We start from the raw sequence: 21,447 nt of genomic DNA on the forward strand, positions 1-21,447 counted from the left end.
CCCCCTTAGTATTAACATTCACAATTAATGAAAAGCACGCACAAAGGAAGAGTTTTATATCATTTGTTTTTTAATTGCAAGTTAAATTGGTGAAGTGAAATGTATTTTTTGTTTCTTGGCTTGGCTTTTCTTTTTGCACTAATAATCTTCCTTGTTGCAATAGTCTAAATGAATCCCCGAGTGATGCTTAAAGTAACGTTTAACATGCAGCTTACAAGTGTTTATTAAAAATATGTCCAGGCCAAAACTTGATGTATAACAATGACATACTACTTCTTGAAAAACAAAATGATTGTGAATAAAACGAGTGATATGAGAGAGTTTTTATGCATTCACGTGTAAAGAAATTTAAAAGAAAAGGCTTTGAATTAACAAAGAAAAAAGAATGCTTAATATGAACTTTTTTCCTCCTTTGTTACTTCCGATTTAAATGAGTAATTTTCAAAAAAAAATACGTCAGGCTTTGTTACTAAGTAATAATTCAGCAGTTTATTTCAAAATAGGCTTGAGGCTTAAAAAATAGATGACAACCATTAATTGAACATTATCGACTTTCTTCTTTTCTGCTACTGAAGAAGTTTTTCTGTGTCCCACAGGTCAAAGGTAACACTCTGTATGTTGGCCTCATACCATTAAAAGTGACTTTGTTTAAATGTTGGTGCAGGGACTCTCACTTTGTGCTGAACTTTGGGGTGGGAACAAAAATATTGGTTTAGTTTGGGAAGTGTAATTTATATTGATTAATCTCAGAAAGTATCACATTTCCCAGTCTCTTAAAGCCGGATTGAAATGTTTGTTGTGATCTGCGGGCGGTTGTGGAAGGAGCAGTAAAGCAATCGCAGGGCACTGAAGTTTTGTTAGTGCTGATCAGTTTACAAGGTACCTGAAATCACTGGGGAATCGTATTTTCTAAAAACTGGACTTCTTCCATTGCTTTTCCTATAGCTGTTTTCCTCTAGCAGGTTGTAACAGCGATATCTAAAATCAATTTGAGATACGTAAAGTCAGGTTGCTTAATTTATACTGGGACCAGCTGAAAGGGCAAGTGCTTTGGTCTGCACCAACTGGGGAGAGAACACGAGCCTGCTGGACGGGCAGCGGTTCAGATGCACAGGAAAACTCTGGACGCAGTGGAAGGTTGTGGGAGAGGTTAAACTTGTGTAACCAAATGAAGAAAACTAATTATTTCACCAGATAACATCAGCCGTTACTCTGTGCAAAGACAGGCTTGGCTGCGTTTTGTCTAACCCAGCAAACGCGTGTGCCATTTCTGAGTGCTTTAGCTTGAACCTTTTTCCTTCTTTTTCTCCTGATTCTTTAATGTTGCACTGTGAAACTTATTAGCATTTGTGAGACATTTAATGTTGTACATATTATTCTTTTTGAAATATTAACATGTTATATTACAGTGTTGTTGTTTGGTAGTGATATGTTTATAGGAAACGGCAACCCCAGCGTACATTTCTAAGGTAACAGTTGTGCTTTTTTGCCTCTTGCCTAGTGGTTGCCTTATTCCGAGGCTTTCCTTGATTCGGCTGGATAAAACTCAGTGTACCTTCTGGGCTGCAAATTGTGAACTGCCATTATTTGTAGCTGAAATTGCAGTTTGTGCAAATATAGGCTAAATTGCAATCATTATATGTAGTAAAATAGATAGAAATATCCGTAAATCTGAAGACTGTAGCTGGCTCTTTCAATCAGAGAACTTGTTAAATTCTCACATGCTTTGATTTCCCTTTCTTAGTGTTGTGGGGTTTTTTTCTGTCAGGTGTGGGGTTGTTCTGTGTTAAATATTCCTGCTTCTAATCTGGAATGCTTGGTTTGAGGTATAAAATGAGCAAAACAATACATGTTGTCTTTAATATGTGAGGTAGATAGTTAATATGTGACCAATATAGTTATTTTTCGCTTGCTTTTTATCAAGACCCTCATCATCTTTTCTATGATACCTGTATAAACTAGTGTTGAAGAAAAGGCTACAGTATGATCTAAGGTTATTCTACAAAAATACCCTATTAAAGCTCTTCATTTGAAAATCACAAGTTAAATGATGTAATGACTTTCGAATTCCTCCTTCCTAATCGTTCTCTACATTGAATCAATAGATGATTGAGGAGGTATCTGAGTATAAAAATACAAATGAGAGTAAAAAACCCTTTGCAGTTGTGTATGCTGTAATTCCTACCACAAATAAATGAAACTACATTAAACAAAATGGTTCAGAAAGAATTGAACATGAATTCGTTTGTCACCACGTAATGTTGCAGTCCTGTGGGTAAGAACCAGTCTACCTGTTATTTGATGTTTATGGCACATGGTAATAATGACAAATGTTTCATTTTTTGCCCTAAAGCTTATTTAAAGGGACACTCACAGTTTATACAGCCATTTATTTAGAGGTAAATTTCCAGGAGGAGCTAAGGTGAGAGTAAAGCAATCGGGTCTTACTGGCTTTCTCTTGCCTTTTGTATCTGTGGATGTATTTCACTTGGGTAACAGATTTGGTTTGTTCTCATACAATAGGTTTCCCAACAGCAGGGATATATTTTGACTAAATTTCGCTAAGGGGCCTATTTTGCCAGCCTGATACCTACGTAATTTGATTCTGACCAACAGAAATCCTGCTTTTTCCTTCCTGAACAAAAGTTGGGGTGTTTCTGAAACCATGCTTGCTATCCTCACCTCTGCAGGGGCAACGTAAAGTTAGCAATACAGTAATTTGTGTTAAAAAAACCCCACAAACATATATGTGATCTGTGAATGGATTGTATTTTGAAAATCATGGGAATGTATATGTGTCAAAAGATGTTTTAAACATTCCTCAATTCCTTTAGGGTAGAGGTAACTACAGTTAGTTCGGTCGGGTTGGGGTAGGCCCGAGTTAGGCCTCATGAATGTTCTCCAAGGCGCGTGTCCTGTGCTGTGCAGTAGGAACCAGTAAATACAGAGCCACGCTATTTATAATCTGTTACCACTTTGTGTTTGTTCTATTTTTTTTAATTTCGGCAACACTTTTCTTTTTTTCTTCATACCTGTTTTTTCGCATTGCTATAATTTCAAAATATGAATAGTAAATTAGCCTAGCTGACACAAAGATGTTCCTCCCAATGATAACCTTTAGGCATATTAATATACTTCCGGTTTTCAAGAAGAATCATTATCTAGAAAGTAAAATTACTGATAAATATACAAAATGTTTAGTGTGGGGGGTGTCTTAGGAGTTGTGTTTCGTTTAGAGTGGCAGCGCAATTCTGCTCTCTCTCCGCACACCGTTGGGTTGGTTTGCATTGCCCACACTGCTGTGCCATTTGTTTCCCTTTGATTTTCGTGATCGACGTCTTGCTTTTGGCGTGTTGCCTTCTATGGGCTATAAAATAAAGAAAGGAATGTGCAGATGTGGGAAAAAGAGAAGCCTGGAAATACCTGAAACTAATAATAGTAGTAATAAAATAACAGAAAGCAGGTTTATATTTGCTAGCAGGTTAAGAAAAAGAAATCTGTGGTAGCCATGTTGACATTGAGCAGAAAATTAGGGTATGTGTGATATCATCTTTCAGTTAAAGCATGATAACAGTATCATCTACGAACCAGCAACTTGGCTTCATGTAGACTTAGGCAGGTACTGACGGCACTTGTTTTTCTCTCGTAAATTCAGTAGAGATGCATAAGGTAATTCACCATTTATAGAAAAAATAAAGTGGATGCTTTAGTTGACTTACTGTACTACAAGAAGCAGTAAAACGAGGGCTCAAGAATTTAAAATCCATTGAAAGAGACATTTTTGCACAGTGAAATATTAAATTTCTCATGGCCAAACTCTTTTTGGTATGTAAAATCTGGGTAGAGCTAGATATGTACACACACAAACACACAACACGCACCTCCAGAAGTGCCCGTTAATAACATGTAAAAGATGAGAGGGAGGTTTGATGTTTGTTGGGGTTTTGTTCATTCATTATTTTTAGCTGTGAGGAAAAAATGCACATTTTCAGGCTTAGATATTAGTGTGGAAGAAAGGGGACTGCTCTCCCTGCTTAGGAAAGCTCCTCAGCTCCTGTATCTTTAGTTGTGAGCTAATACATGATAAATAAATATGATAAATAAATTAAGAAAAAACTAAAGCTGAATTGCAAAAACATGAAGTTCTCACTGAAAACCCTGGTGAAAACATCCAAGGATATAAACTCCTTGACTGAATGCTCCCTTTAATGAGGCTGCATTGCTACTACTGTCATCAATAAGAAAAAATGCAATTATTTTTCCCCTAGGTTCAGATGCTTTTTCACAGGTGGGTTTTCATGGCAATAGTGAGAAACTTCCAGTGCCGCCAGTGAAATTTCAGAATAAATTATTATGGTCTTAGAAAGGGGCAACTAAATGCTTAATACTAGTCTGTGACTAAAGGTTCTCAGTAAGTTTTTGAATAAATGAGGATACCTTTTTAATGATATAACACAGGAGGATCATGGATAAAATTTAACTGTCTTTTCCAGTGAAGGAGAAATACAGTTAATCTTTGCCATTTTGTACTGTCCTTTAAAGTAACACATTCATCTTAAGCAATGAAGTAACCATAGAGCAGTTCTATTTCTTTGGGGGACATTAGGAAACAAACAAACAAAAAAACCACACAAACCACAGTTTTCCAAGGTAGTGATGTTCTGATTTTACTTGGTAGCTAAAGAGTGCTCCATTTAGTTTCTTTTTTCCTCTTTCTAGTAGCAAACTGAAAATACTACATGCAAGTCCTGTCAGAGTTCCCTTGAAAACATCCCCCAGGAAGTTATTGCTAGTTATTACTAAAATTAATTCCTCATGGGGCTTTCGATGTTAGGACAAAAGAGCAAAATAAAGACTATTTATACAGAAATAAACATACTTTGCCAACAACTCCTCCTCTGCCTGAGACAGGCACCATGGTGCTTACTAATGCACAACTTTTTAGTGGTTTTAAGCACCTTTATGTTGCATTCAAGTCATTGCTCTAACACCATTTTAGCACTTGCTATTTGGCCATAGTGGTATTCTCCAGGATGGCAATTAGTGAACAAATGAAGGTTGCACTGTGTGAAGAGCAACCAGGCTGCCCTTAAACTTGTCTCCACACACCCCCTCAATTCCCCGCTCCCCCTTATTTTCAGCTGCGTGTCACTCTGCAGGTAATGGAAGTGTAAATTGCTTTATGTAGACACTACTGATGACTCTGTATTTGGTGCCACTTCTTTGTTTTTTTTCCTTTTAGGAATTCACTGATCACGCTGGTTTAGTTCAGAAATTCCCACCTCTAGGATTGCTAAAATCGCAGCATATAGTACTAACATACCTGTATTTTCCGTGATCCTAGAATCTCTTCAAGAGTGACAGAATATAGACATGTATATGAAGGCCTCCTGTTCTTTTATTCTTCTGTTACTTTGGTTAGTATCACTTAAAAGTTGAAAACAAAAGCATTTGTGTTCTCAAAGACTGAAGGCATATTGCAGGGCAAAGTCTCTTCCTCATTGTCACTATGTCACAGTTACTGTTCTGCCATGTAAAAACTAAGTAGAGGCTACAAAGGGTTTTAAATGAGGCTGTGAATTTCTTCATTGATCAGTATTCAAAGAGAGGAAAGGTTTGGGAGACTTGGGAAGGTATTTGCTCGTTTTTCTATGAAGTGCTTTCTTGCAGCTATAAACAGGGAAAAGGCAGTAACATCATTTATGTTAAGCTATATTTTGCTGGAAATAGTTGTTTCTTGAAAAACCTGCTGTGTGTGTTGATATCATAGCAGCAGTTTTCAGCTTGAAGGAAAAAAAAAGGTTGGATAAGACTGTGAGAAAACTAATAATATCTTCTCACAAGAGAAATGTGTTGGAAAATATCAACCGTTCATACAACCTGACTCATTGTGAAACCCAAAAGTCCTCATGTGTAACTGTTTGTGAGCCGAAGGATAGTGTTCTCCTTGAGATGGCTGTGAAAGGGGGAAGAAGCGACCCCATCCTTATCACTGCTTCCACTTGACAGACGTGAGCCGGCTATTGCCCATCGCTGCCGCTCTGAAAACTCCTCCGGGTCTGGACGGGGGTATCTACTGAACTAGATTTAACTTGTATGTTCTTTTTAGAACAAATTACATTGATTGCCTACTATTTTAAAGGCCCCAAGTAATAAAGTACACAATTCAATGTATCTAACTAGTTTCAGGTATAAAAATTCTTAACTGTTTGTTTTCCAGACTCTTCTGGCAAAGATTTCGGTCCTACCCTGGGACTGAAGAAGTCCAGTTCTCTTGAGAGTCTTCAGACTGCCGTGGCTGAAGTTAGGAAGAGCGAACTCCCTTTCCACAGACCCAGGCCTCACGTGGTCCGTCCTCGAGGGTGTAACGAGAGTTTCCGAGCTGCCATTGACAAGTCTTACGACGGACCTGAAGATGGAGAAGAAGGTATGATGCTAATGGCACTTACTGGGGAAGCCACCCTCACTTAGCACTGCTGGAGGCCGACTCACTGAAGCACATAAGCAAGTGATTTAGTCCAGTTGAAGTTGATCACGTTTTAAAAGCTGCTCACGTGCTCCAGTGAATAGAGCTGTCTTTGCGGTACCCCATCCAACCTTGACGGGGTTTAGTGTAAAGTCTTTCACTGATCTCCTTTGGGGCAGGGGGTGGGTTGGAGGATTTAGAACTCAATCCTTAAATAATTGTATTTTTCAACTTCAAGAAGCAGCTGTCTTCTTCAGATTACATTAAAAATTATCTTGCTTGTTTTACAGAGCTGTCTACAATTCCCCCTTCTCCAAGCAGGAAATTCGTTTCCTCTTTCAAAGAAGGCAGAGGGTATTGATAGCACCCTGCTGCTCATTCTGTCACCATGGGCTTGTAGGCCCCAGTCTGGAAATATGTCTCTTTTAGCATGAAGCATAAAACTGTGCTTGAGCTCCCCGAATAGAAACAACTCAGCTCTTCTCCAAGCAGACAGAACAGTTTATCTATTTCTTGTTCAGCCATTAAAATAGACAGATTCCAGGGAGTGAATGAAATAGTTTTATTGCGTAGGTTGTTTATATCAGTTACCGGAATCTCTTGTTGAAGTAACCTCTCAGTGTTTGCATCCCAGCGTGTGAGTTTTCTAGAGCTGATGGAGGTCAACAAGCTACATTTCAAATGAAAGTGTTTTACCATGTCAAGCTTCTTGTATCAAGAATAATAACTAGAAAACAGGTCACTAAAATAACTCTGTGTTTAATTTACAATAGAAATCTGCTTCAATTCACTGGGTATATTTAGTCTGCTTTTTAAATTATTCAGCTAAATGAGTAAGTGTTGTGAGTCATTTGAGCACTTTGTAGACACTCGTGCTGTATTTAATGTGTTTGCGTTTTGGTGGCCCCCGGCCATCCTCACTGCTGCTCCTCCATTCTGTGCAGATGGTTTCTCTGATAAGAGCTCTCACTCTGGTCAAGAAGCTCAGAACGTGGAATCTGCCTCTCCGGGGAACCTCGAAATAGAAGATGCAGAAACCAAAGCAAAAAAAGACAAAAAAAATAGAGAGAAAGAGAAGAAAAAGGAAAAGGGTAAATCGAAAATCAAAGAGAAGAAAAGGAAGGAAGAAAATGAAGATCCAGAAAAGAAAAAGAAGAAGGGATTTGGTGTCATGTTGAGGTATGGCATTTTAAAAAGCAAACCAGCCACCTATTCTCTTCATAACGTAGGAAACAAATCATGTTCTCATAAAGTAGTGGAAAAATTATTTCACTTGGACTCAAAGTAATGTTTATGTTATTTAAAAAGAAAGCAGTTTACACTTTTACACTAAACTTGTAGCTGAGGCAGAAGACATTTGGCAGGCAAAATGTCTTTTTGTGCCTTTGAAATTCATTCCCATATGTCAGAAAAGATTCAAGGTTTCATGCTAAAAACAAGCGTGTGTCGTTGGGGGAGGCTTTGTGGGGAATATTTCTGAGTAATCCATGACCCGCTCCCACACTCAGACCTTTGCCTTCTCTTCTCTTGCTTATCTACTTCTCTCACAAGCTTTGGGGGGAAGAGGATTGCTCGTGTTACTCTAAACAGCATAGTAACATTTGCAGTTATGACAAAACCTTTGCTTTGCACCTCCAGCCATTGCCTGCAGTACTCAAAACTCACCATCCTCTCTGCCCAGGGTGCAAATGTTTGCATTTCTTCTGTGGCTATTGGTTGCATCTCTGGAATCAGCAGAGATTAGACAAAGTTCTTCAGGCCATTTCCTTGCTATTGCTGGAGCCTTTGGTGCTCTAGTTCTGGTTGCAATCACCCCTGCCTCTGGTATTAAAGTGTTTCCATTTAAGCAGGTCTTTATAATTAATGGAGGGTGTGTGAATGAAATTTCATCATCACCTGGAGGAGATGAGACTGTATGGTTGCTTGTGGCACTGGACGCTTTATGTCAGCTGGACATTGGTGTTTCTTAGCATGCTGCATTGTATACAAGTCAGATACATAGAAAAGCCACAATCATTGCTTAGGCAGAAATATATTTAATGAGTAATCTAAGAAATTCAGCTGCCAGATCATTCGCTTACAATGATATATGAACTTGCGTTGCAGCTTTCTGTTGGTATGTCCTCTGGAGTCAAATGGCTTGTGTTACATTGACATGGAAGGTTTTAGCTGACTTTCTTCCATGTATCATTAATAAGATTCCTCCAAATTGTCCTTTCAGCTTTTGAACACTGTAGAGATATTGTCAAAAATTTACAGGCATGCTTATGTGCTAAATGTGCATTATTTCAGGAGTTGTTAGCATTGCTAGGATGAAGGCTTGTGGGTACACCAGTCTGCATTCAAATGGGGCTCTTCAGGCATGCTGAGCAGGAACATCCTCACACCTGGGCATTTGTGTTCATGTATTTGTGTCCACACTGTTTAAACACACAGGGCTTAACATGGAACAGTAGTCAAAACACTGAATAATTAGGAGGGTAACTTTAGCAGCTCTCTTGTGTATCTTAAGCCTTGCGTCTATTTTCATTCTTCTTTTCTTCTTTGGCGTGTACAGGGCTGTTGGAAGAGGAGAGGAGTGACACAGAGGTCTGACAAAAGCATAAGTATTCTGTTTCATATATCATTGGCAGATTTGAAGCCTGAAGTGCAAAGTCTTGCTGACGGGGGTGTGATGTCTGAGCTAGAAGGAACATGGGATGACATCAGAATCCAAAAAAAGCATTGTAGGTGACAAAAAACATCTGATAATGATCAACATGCAAAGCTGGGAACAATAGATTACCATTCTTAGTGATGCCCTTTTTCAAAATACATTTCACATTTTGGTTGTACACAACCTTTACACATCTGTTCTTTTTGTAAGCTTGCTTTTTATTTAGATTTATAGTCTTCCAAGCAGACAGTAATTGTTAATAGTATTTATCCATATGGTAGCATAGAATGGGACTTTCTATCCCACACCATTGAAAATCTCTACAAAGCCACAAAAATGGAAGCACCAGCTTATAATGAACAGAGAAGGAGTTGTTTGTAAGAGCCAGGGGGATTTTAGAGGTTTTGTGTCCTCGACAGTGTTTCTTCTTAGGATGCAGAAAATTGGTCTTGAAAAGAAATTCCCTCCTGAGAAAGTGAGAGTCCTGGGCAACCCCAGCCATGATAGGAGTGAAAGGGTGATGGACTGTAAAAACTGAACAAGAGGCTTTGCAAAGGAATTGAGGACTATATGTCCTGTTCAAGATTAGCAAAACCAGGCTGGTATTTTTTCAGGGAGAAATTGCTGTGGAAGACAGGAAATACAAAACCAATTAATTTCAATTATTTAAAAAGAAATAATCAGAAGCTAATGGAGGAACTTAGAAGGGGTCAAATACTGACTGAACACCAGACTCAAGGGGTATTTTTCAAACGGGAGTTTTGCACTGATGTGAAGAGTGAGGAGTGAGTGTCAGGAGGGCTGGGGAGGAGGAGACTGCAGTCAGAAGGTTTAAAAGATCAAGTATTTTAGCAGCACGGTTGGAAAGAAAGAGCCAGATTTTTTTATGACATCGTGGAGATGAAACTGGCGTGTTTCATTGCTAGAACATCTGTGGAAGGAAAGAGAGAAGCTGAAGGCGACAAAGTCGTGAGCTTCTGCAGCAGGGAAGGTGACTACTAATTCTTGGTAGCTTAAGAGAAAGAAATAGAGAAGTATTTAGAAACAGAGATGAGCTCAGTTTAAATTGGAAGGGGAACCTGCCATAGGAGGCATTGGAAATGGAAACACCATGAGTGAGGAGAAAACTGGATGGAGAGGAAATCTGTGGTGTGCCTTCTGTAGATACGGTGGTAGCTGCACTGTGATCCATCCCCCATGTGGGAGACCACCAAAATGAGGGACTGATAGGAGAGAAAGCCCCTTTGCTTTGTTCAGAGCTATTTCAGCTGTGCCCACATAGTTCTGCACTGCGTAGATGTATCCAAACAGGAAAACAGACTTGCTGAACCCGTGTCAAGATTGGGTTGAGATAAGCAGGAGATGGTCATCTGTGGTGGAAGCACCAGGACCAGAAGGACAAAGAAAATATTGGAGAGATCTAGCCAGAAAGCTCAGTGCTAATGAAGACACATGCACTTTCTGGTGAGTGATTGGGGGTCAGCTCTACAGGACAAAGTAAAGCAGAATTTGAGCCTAAAAGCAGCTACTGGAAAAGTCCCATTTGTCTGCGATGAGGTTTTTGTGCTGTACTTGCTGGGTCACATACACAGCTATAACAATTTTTATCTTGATTCTGTATCCGTGTGAGTTGGCTTGTTTCTGCCTTATAATCAATAACAAAGCATTTCAAGATATTAAAACTAAACCCAAGTATTTATCTGTCGTACAAGAAGTGTTGAGCTTTAGTCTTTTGCATCTGAGATTTTTGAACATATTGGAATTGCTACTGCATTGGGTTTTTACTTTTTTTTTTGAATTTAACAACAGAAAATAGCAAAGCTGTTAGCAGTTGCTAACAGATTTCACTTAGTGCCTCATCTGTTGCTCAGCTGCTATTTACTTGTAGTTCCTGGTCTTTTTTTACACATACAAAAAAAGAGAATGATTGCTTTCCTGCTAAGCTTTTCCTGGATTGAAGCTTTATTTAGGTGACCGTGATTCAGAGAGACCATCAAGAAATCATGCTTTTCTTTTTGTCATAATTGTTTTTAGAAATGTCCTTTTGTTTTACCCAGTGTTAACTGGAACTCTTGGCTGCAGCATTTTAATGACTGTGGCACTTGGAGCAGAGTAGGTTAATATACTGGAGATTTGAAATGCAGATGACACTGGTTATTAGTGATCAGACTTAATTAAAGTGCTGTTTTACTGTGGTGCAGAGTGCATCGTGTTTGTGATTTCTCGTTTGGTTGGTTCTGCCGCTTATGTTGCCCGAGCGTCCAAGGAACTACAGGAGCTGACCCTGTTAACTGGTTGTATGTAACATCAGCTAAGCAAGCATTGTATTTTACTTTTTGATGTTTTCTGGCAGATTGGACCGTCAGAGCTCACTAAGTAGCTCACCACTAGACAACAGACAGCAAAGGAAATTGGTGTTGTATCAGGAGCACAGCTACATTAAATACTGTGACTAAGCATATGCTGCAGTCTCGGGAAAAAAAACAGTCTTGCATCTGTGCTGAAACTCTTTCAGAACAGAAATAACACTCAGTTCCATGCAGATATGTAACAATGTCAAGATTACGCAATACCGTATTGAATTCTTGGTTCATCCCTTTTCTTGCGTTGAGCTGACCGATTGTTTCAAGGCACGGTGACTCTTGACAAGACACCCGGACCTTGGATGAGCTTCCCTGTAATTCTTTCTGAAGGCGTTTTGTATTTTCATGGGCACCGCTATAGTGAAACAGCGTATTTGTGCCTTTGAATAAAGATAGTGTGTAGTACCATTGGTTCTGAGCTGTCAAAAGCCTCGTGAGGTGGCTCTGTAGGCTGTTGGGAAGGGTTCATCTCCACCCCTTGGATGTGTTAGAAATCACTGCTGCTGAGCACTCATGCGGAATGCATTATCACTTAGCACTGGGAATGCAAAGCTGATACAACCAAGAGGTTAATATTAAAAAAAAAATATATATATATATATATATATATATTCCTCAGTTCACTAGGTGATGAACTATACATTTTAAATTTGTGACCTATAGTTATTTAATCACCATGCTTTGAAACACTATCAAAATATTATTTCCTGACAAAGGTAGGCTCTGTGTTGGTTTCTAAATTAAGTTGGAAAAAGACTGAACCTTTAAATCACCAGAGAAACGTGACCTCTGCTGTGCATCGCCGCTCTGTATCCTAATCCCATAGCAGTTGTTACAGTCCTGGTGTGTAATCACCTTAAGCCTATGGCTCTCTCACTGCCTTTTCCAGATAGTGATTGTAAAAATCGTGGGCAGTCCTTTCAGCTTTATGGGATGTAGGTAAGTTAGCTAATGGACTGCAGCACTGCCAATGGCATTTTAATAGGTGGCTCCCCCAGGCAGAGACCAGGAGGCCGAAGTCATCATTTTTTTGGTGGTATAAAAATGTAAGAGCAAGTATGTAATTGATGAGTCAGAGTGAAGAGTTTGGCTGCCGTGGAGCGCAGCGGGAGAACATCCTCTCATTCACTCTTTATTTCTAGGCTGGATTCAGGAAAGAAAAAAACAATCGACCTTCTTCATATGAAGCAGCTCTTGGCAACTTGATTTCACTCGCTCGCTAGCATATATTTTCAAAATTATTTTAGGTGAGAAAATGTCTGTTCTTCACAAATACTGTACATGAACCATGACTTGCACTTTTGTGCATGTATACGTGTAGCTGCAAGCCCAGGAAGCAGGAATATCTACGTGCGTACTGGTTACATTTGCTTTTTCCTCTTCAGAAAGAGTGCACTTTCCCCACATAAGAGTTCATCTTAAATTATTTACCTTCCATTTCACAATATGAGCCATGAATATTTTATTTTTTTGTCCCTTTAATTTGCCAATTTTCCTTTGAGCTAAGTGCCTTAGTGATTTTAATTTTTCATTCTAGTTGGAAGACAGAAATGACCCTTTTTTCATTATTACTATTATAGGCCTTGCGCTCAGAATGATACTTTTTACAACCAGCAGTGTTGAACCTGTAATGGTATTGCAGAGCAGCTCCCATAATATACAGCTATTGACTTCCATTAAGTATGGCACTGTGATAGTTTATGGAGGGGTTTTTTTTCCTGCTCTGTGTTGCCCTGAGAAGTTGAGCATTGCAGAAGAAAAGTTAGCAATATAATGAAGAAAGAGCAAATAATAAAGATGTGATTTGCTGGAGAGAGGCAGTGGATATAAAGTTTTACTACATTTCTATGTATGTACATCTGGTGCTGGAAATCAGTGTGGACATGGATAGATTTAAGCAAAAATAAGGAGAGACAAAAAACCCACACCAAAACCCAAGACTAGATTAAATTATCATTTCATTAGGCTAAAGTTATTTTAGGATTCTTGTCCTCAATAGCAAAATGATCTGAGATGGGTCATGTCTTTTTTCTTGACAAACACCTCAATTTACGTGTATCGCTTTGTCTTTCCATCCTCCGTATTGATTCCTCCTTGGCTGCATTTGTGGGCTGAAACAGAAAAAAAGGTTTTGTACTAAAAATGATCATGTGGACTGCCTACTAAAGGCTTATTTGTTTAATTAAGCATCTGTTCTCCTCTTAATATGCATGCATAAATCTCATTAACGTTCGACGTATGCAAGTGCAGTGAAGAAGAATAGACCCCTCACTCTCATTACTGAACTTGGATAACAAGATTCATATTTACTTAACAGATCAGAGCAGAAAGTTCCCTCTGACTATTTAAAAGGACTGGAAATTACAAACTGTTTGCAAGGAGCGTGCTTCTTGTGAAACAGTTGCATGTTCATTTCAAGTTGAAATATTATTATTCAAGCCATTACTAAGCAAAAAAATAAAAGAAAAAGTCAGCTAAGTGTCTGTCTCCTCTCTCCCAAGAAACACCTTCTGCAAAAAGCGTGTATTCTTAATGAATACTGAACGCTGTGGCAGCGTGTTTATCCTTCATTAGCTGTTACTTGTTCTAAAATCCATCTCTCATCTAATGATAAAACTTGAATTCCAAATTTTCCATATAAGTCACGGTACATTGAGCATTCCTATATGTAGTGTGGATGCATTGTGGTCAAAGATCCTTGAGCATTTAAAGCCATGCTTGAAGTATTTGAATTAAAGCTTCCTGAGCTGCATTTTGACCGCTATATATGTATTTTGTGCAGGAATATAGGATGGACTGTGAGTTCTACTGTGAGGCAAAAAAAGAAGGAAGCAGCCGTTTTGCTGATTTTCTGTTTCAGCAGTTCTTGTAACATGAACTTGGTAAATGGGAGGGAGGGTGGGGCTGGGAGGAGAGACAACAATTAACAGAGAAATTATACAGAAGGGGCTCCTGACAGATTCTTTAACTACAAAGTGCTGGCAGGTGCCAGTTTAATAGGTATTGCCGTTAACAGCCATCTGTAGAGAAAGTGAAATGTGCTCATCTCACTGAATTATGATTTATGCCAGACAAAGCAGTCAAACCAAAGTAATATTTATATTATAACGCGGAGTCATTGATTAAATGCACATGGCATCTCAAATCTAGTTGACATTTTAAGTTGAAATGATTGCAGACATGTAGCCATTTATTTAACTATTACTTTAAAAAATGTGTCTCTACTTGTTATTAATAGAAGAAAGTCAGACTTGACCGATATTTCAATAGGCTGACCTTTTGTTTTGCTGACATATAAAAGGAAATAAGCTCCTTTTGGGGTAGTCACAATTTCAGAGCATATGAAGTATGGTAGCTTCAGAAAAAACTGACCCCTTTGAACCGCTCTGTGTCTTTCTTCCCTCCTCCACATGGGATTTTTGAAAGAAAATGGACAAGAGGTGGTTCAGGAGACAGGACAATAGTCTGAGAGGGGCTTTGTTTCCAGTGCCTGCTCTGCTACTGATTTCTTGGGTGACCTTGGTTGACTCACTTACCTCTGAGCCACACTTGTGCAAAGGTTATCTTCAGTGCTTATACAAAATAAAAATAACATCATTTCCTCCTTCGTTTGATCATTGTTCAGACAAATCTGTTAAAAAGTAAATATATTTAAAAACTAGTCTGGCTACTGCTGTATAAGTATAGCAGGCAAATAGTTTTATTTTTAAGAAAAGGAAATCCCTCTGTTCTTTTTGTAACCTTGTGTAATTATCGCTTACCTTCCCATCCATTTTTGGTCTGTTCTCTCTTTGGAAAAACCAATAATGCCAACCTAACCAAGTTTGCTTGCAAGCTCAACCTTCTGCTGTTGCACTGTTACTGGGAACCGCTTGACAGGATACTGGGTTGCTCATCCTTACCCTTTCTTGTCACTGCTCATGCATGGGGTGCCGAGCTGGGGTCTCCTCCTCCTCTCCGCACCACCTCCTCACTATAGATACTCTTACCTTTAGAAATGAGGTTTGGAAAATAATGCCTCAGAATTACAGTCAACCTTCTGTCTTTTACCCTGATTTTATGCCTTCTTGCTAGAAAAAATCAATTTGTCATTTCAAATTTAGCATGGGCAAACTCATTTTTCCTCTGCAAATTGTTCCTATTTATCCTTTACTCTGTCATCATGAAAACTAGAGCATCTTCCTTCTTTCACAAAACCCTACATGGGATGTCGTCTTTCAGCGAACCTTAAACCCGCTCAGTGGGGCAGTGGCTAAAATGTGCTTTCCTACACAACATACCGAAGACCTGACCACACAAGAGAAGCTTCTCCCTTTCTGCTTGGACTCCTGTTGCTCCCAGCTTACGTCCGTCTGTCCTGTGGATCACATTGGGTGTTCTGACTGCCCTTTCTGCCCCTGTCAGCCCAGCATCAACTCTGCCTCCTTCCCAGTTTGCTCTGTGGGAACAGACTGGTGTGGTAACACACCCATGAACACGAATCTGTTAAGATGTGAATGCAAAGGTGCAGATTTGACCCAGCAGTTCCTGCTCACTCAGCTGTTAACTCCAGTTAATTCCATCTTCTTATCACCTCCAGCCATCCCATCCTCTGATGATGCTTGTTTGCCACCGGGTTTCTGCCGTTGTTCCTTTCTCCTCCTCTCTCTACCCTGCTCTGCGCCCCAGGCTGCCCCTTGTCCCATCTGTCACCCAGCTTAGGCAGAGCCTTGGCTAATAAGCCTGGTAGAGTTCCTTAGTCTGGGCTCTGCCCTGTGTGTGTTGCTTCCACTCTGCACCTTGTCACGAGGAGCAACTGCTCTGATTTCTCAGTGGTTGTGATGATGCACGACATTTATCACAGAAGTTAATGATGCTATTGAGTGCTCCCCCCACAGAAATATTTACATTCAAAGAACCTTTCCCTGCTTGTTTCCTTCATGCGGTGGGAATGACATCTCTATGGTCTTGGCTTAAACCTCCGGCATATGAGAATTTCATCTTGCTGTTTAGAAGTATTTGAATAATTCGTGGTGGTGAAGATGAAGATGTCTTCTCTCTTTTCCCTTTCTGTTCCTACAGCTTCCCACTTCTGTCCTATTTCTTTTTTTTATTGTTGAGGAGAAACAATAAAGAGTGAATAAAAAGGAACCTGGGCAAATACAAAATGTAAGCCAAATGTTGACATGAAAAAAAAACTATCATCCTCTGTATGTGTGTGTGTGTGTATATTATATAAACTCTGAGATATGTGTCGCCACTAGTTTAGGAAGTAAAAAAAAAAGTTCACGTCTTAAAGGTTGACTCACAAAGTGAAAAACTGTCTCTGTGTGTCTATATAGTACAAAATATACAGGCCACTAAGTATCTGCTATAGTTCTTCAGCATTTATCATCAGTATTAGGTTTGAAGTAATGAACTATACACCTGTGCCGTTCATTGTCCGTTATTTGAAAATACTGAATACCTGGCCACATACTAACCCCAGATTATCAGGTTGGTTGGTAATCATGTGTAAACAGGACTGTAAAGCCATGTTCTGGTGACGGAGGGCCAGCACTGCTGTCTGCTGTTTTCTTTCTAGCTGAAGAGCCTTAGTGAGCCGTGAGTCAGGCACTCTCCGTTCTGCCTTTTGTCATCTTTTTGTTTAGCTTTTTATCAGAGAATCATTTAGGTTGGAAAAAACCTTTAAGATCATCGAGTTCAACCATTAACCTAGGACTACCAAGTCCACCACTAAGCCATGTCTGTAAGTGACACATTTACACATCTTCTAAACCCCTCCAGGGATGGTGACTCCACCACTGCGCTGGGCAGCCTGTTCCAGTGCCCAACAGCCCTTTCCATGAATAATTTTTTCCTGATATCCAATCTAAACCTCCCCTGGTGCAACTTGGGGCCATTTCATTTTGTTCTATCACTTGTGACCTGGGAGGAGAGACCAACCCCCTCCATGCTCCAAGCTCCTTTCAGGCAGTTGTAGACAGTGATAAGGTGTCCCCTCAGCTCCTGTTCTCCAGGATAAACAGCCCCAGTTCCTTCAACCACTCTTCATCACATTTGTGCTCCAGACCCTTCACCAGCCTCATCGCCCTTCTTTGGACAAGCTCCAGCACTCTAATGTGGAAATCTGTATTACAGTAGCCTATTATAACAGACATCCTAACGTTCTGGCTTTAATTAAAATTAGATTGAGGAAATAAACAATTCAAAGAAGTTAGCTCGCTCTCTTTTTTTTTTTCTTCAAATATGCTTCCCATATCCTCTTCTGCATTCGGAGTGCTTGTTTCCCTTCACGAGCTCCTGGATTGTTCAGCCTCCCTAACAGCCAGCGAGGAAGGACTGTCGAAGAAGATCACTTTCATTCATTTAGTTGTCTCAGCACTGCAAGTTTTTAAATGACTGATTTCTGCCTGTTGAATTTGGTGCAGTCTGCACTGTAAAATACATTTGTCAATATAAAAGCTTTCTCAAAATGTGAAGATTTCACAAAACCACAAATGCACCACTCAAGACAAAACTTGCACTATACAGCTGCACATAGTTTTCACTATGACTAGAAGATACCGAGGGTGACTTGATCTGTATTACTCAAAAAGAAATTAGTAAGTATTTTTCCTTTAAAAATGCAGATTATTATGCGTGTAAGTGCTGCGGTAGGTTAACGTACCTCTTAATCTCTGAAGACCTGTGCCTCATCTTTTTCTTAATGAATTCCTGTTTAGGCTGTTTCAGCTTGGTTGTCATTTGCTGCTTCCCAAGGAATCCTGAGGAAGATGTGTAAAGAAATTTCTGGGTATAGATCTGCTTTGAATTCTCTCTGCCCACAGCGGTAGTATTAGCTGCTTTGTTCCTAACTGTGAGTAGTTTGCTAATTGTGGTAATCCCGAAGTAGTATTTCTGTATCTGGAATATGAATGCTGACGGTCTTCTGTAGGACCACACTGAGACCTGTAAATCCTCAGGTGCTGGTCCTCTGGAAACTGCAGAATTTGTTGATTTGCCTGTGAAGTTTGTTGCACCCAGTGAGTGGCGAAAACTGATTTGGCGTGCGAGGTTGCTAATTCCAAGTGGATAACCGGCTTTAGTCCCCAGCGCTGTAATAAAGCAAATTCGGTTTTATTGCATCTCCTGCATGCAAATTACTATTAAAAATCTGTGTTGTAGAGATATTTTGGTCTTTTACAAAGACTTAGATGTTTCTGTATGCTTGGAGGGGAGGAAGGAAGCCACACTCATGCAAAATATATGCTCTAGTGGTCTAATTAAAAGCACACCAAGTTATAAGGAGTCTAAAGTATGCTAACAAAAATATTCCAATAGCAGTATATTTATTTAGGTCTTCCTTAACATTTATTCTGGCTTAAATACCAGCTTCCTCTGTCTTGTGGGGGTATTCAAATTGGAGAGAATGAGTTTAATCTTTTTTGGGTTTAGGCTAGAGTTTAAAGAAATTGAAAGATGATGTTCCTGTCATTGTGGGAAGAAAGATCACTACTGGCCCTAGACCTGCTGCAGAAAACTTACATTATACCCTAAACTGCTGTCCATGAACTTGTGTGTAATTGAAAGTGGAGCACAGACAAGATGATCTTTCACTGGGGAAGATTAAAAAAAAGAGAAGAAGAAAGAAAAGTAAAGTAGCCAACAATCCTAGAGTGAGGATGGAGGTTCAGAATAACTAAATAGTTGAGTCTTACCTCTGCAGTTTAATAACTTCTTGGGGCCTCAATCCAGCAGAGCAAAGCAATAAAGTACAGCTGTATTATATAATCTTCTGTCTTCTTTGCTCTAGATCTTTATTAAAATAACACATTGACACCACAGTAAAAGGCTATAGTGGAGCTAAAATGAAAATACGTAAGTAACTCTTTTGAGAAGTGTGTTGATTGTGCGTCTAGATTGCGTGTATCTAATTCACACATGGAAACTTAATTTTTTCTACATTTTATTTTAAGATGTTTCCTGTATTCTTGTATTTTTATGGAACTGGTGGATTAGCACATAAATGTTTTAAAGTATTGTGTAAGTAATTTCGACTATATCAAGTAAGGGCTGGGTATCTGACATGCTCTGTAATGAGAAAAGCAAGAGGTTATGAGAGGAGGTGGTGGATTTACGTGTTTGAATACTGTAAGTACTCTAGGGGAAGGGAACAAGGAGGTGCTTAAGGGCTGCATAAACTAAAAGGAGCTGTTTTACAGTAGAATAATCTCATCACATCACTTACATCTCACTCATCTACTCAAGGACACAGTGGAACTCAAGTATGTTGAAACAGCCCACATCTGGAGAAAAGCATGTTGAACAGGGTATCGTGTAGTGGCTTCATGGGACACCAAGAGCGTTTGTTGATCTTGGCTGTCAGTTTATTGTCTTTCTCAGTCTTTGTTTATTTTGTGTACATCAGCCGTTCACCGAGTACCTTGGGACACAAATCGCCTATAATAGATCAAATTTACCAGTCGAAGGTTAAGTCGCTCTCAGGAGGCTGCTTGCCTGTGATAGCATTGGTTTCTGTTGGCTTCGATACCGTATTTATTGCAGTAATATTGTAATGTCTTCACACAAGCATTAAAGCTCAATAGAAAGTTCTATTGTAGCTGTTCCAGGCAGATGAGAGCTTGGTGAATTTGGGCTGTCGTTAACTCCAGCAGATTGCTTTGCGAGGAATCTTACGTGTTGGCTTTAGAAAAATGCCGGTCAGATTGAAACTGGGACCGCTCTCTTCTGTAGAGAGAAATCCTTGTCTAGGGGGTTAATGTTTTCTGTTGTCCAGCGGTGTTTAGACCAGCTCCATCCTTTCCTTTCCACAAAGCTGAATGGAAAATTAATGTTGAACATCTAGGTTTCTGTTTAATAACCACCATGCAAGGCAGGTACAAACCTAAAACAAGCTTACCAATATGGAGGTTGATACAGAAATCTGGAATGTAATTCAGGGGAGATTTCCTATACAGAGGGGATCAGAGGAGGAGGAAAAATACAGAATTAAATTGGTTGCGTAAAATGTCATGCTAATTTATCAGGTAAAAGGAGAAAACTGTAAATGTAGCAGTGAATCATCAGATGTTCACTCTGATTGTAAATATTGACTTAAAATGAGCATTAAAAAGCAATACAAAAAAACCAAACCTTCTCAAGGACCCAGTTTCAAAGACCAAACAGCAGAGAGGGTGACCAAAATAAAACATCAGGGAGGAGGGGAAAAAAACAACCTAGAAAGCAACTTAAATTGATATAGTGTCTGCATGCAGATAATTGAAGCCATGAGATTTAATTAAAATCACCAAGTGGATGTTGCTATTGAGAATGAGACAGGCTTAAATGGAATTTCTCAGAATGCAAACAGGACATTTTAGGAGTAAGATAAGAAAAAGAACAATTTTACTATCAGCTGTAGAGAAAAGTGTTCACTGAAGAACATCTCCAACTGTGGGCGTTTTCTAGGACCCCTGGGTACCAAATGTCAACGGTAACCCAATGGTCTATAAAAGCATCTTGTGATCAATTTTGTTAAATGGCACAGACGATGTGCATTGAATCAGCACAGATAACAGTCCCTTTGGCTGAGCAGAGAAGGATTGTAACAGACCTTTAGTACAGCAGTTTTGCCTCAGTATCTGCCCACTTCACAACTTGGACTTGTAATAATTGTGTTGGTGTTTTGAAAAAACAAAACTGTATTAAAGTCAACATACTGCAGCAGTTCTGAAACACAAAACAATGAAAGCTGAGATAGTCCTGGAACAAGCAGGTTTTATGTGTTTCTTTTGAAGCACAGCTAACGTTTGTGCATTTAAATGACAGCAGAGAAATTCCAGAAGCTCAGGCTAAATTTGCGTGACCAGCAATGAGGTTGAGGATAAAAATTTTTATTGTTTCTTGGCAAAAGTGGAAGGAATAGGGATCAGCTGTACAAGTGATCAGACCTAATTGCAGAAAATGAAATAGAAGTACCACCTGAGGCAGAGCAGAGTGAT

At 39.4% G+C, this 21,447-nt stretch overlaps 1 protein-coding gene across 2 annotated transcripts in view; it reads left to right on the forward strand.

Annotated features, from left to right (window-relative positions):
* Positions 1-21,447, forward strand: part of PARD3B (par-3 family cell polarity regulator beta) — a 358,048-nt gene that overhangs the window by 220,258 nt on the left and 116,343 nt on the right. For both annotated transcript variants that reach the window (XM_082056631.1, XM_082056632.1), the window contains 2 exons: positions 6,221-6,427; positions 7,411-7,645. In XM_082056631.1, the coding sequence (XP_081912757.1) occupies positions 6,221-6,427; positions 7,411-7,645 (442 nt within the window). The remainder of the gene's footprint in view (positions 1-6,220; positions 6,428-7,410; positions 7,646-21,447) is intronic.

This window comes from Streptopelia decaocto (genome assembly GCF_964273445.1).
Source record: "Streptopelia decaocto genome assembly, chromosome: 6".
Taxonomy (NCBI): Eukaryota; Metazoa; Chordata; class Aves; order Columbiformes; family Columbidae; genus Streptopelia; species Streptopelia decaocto.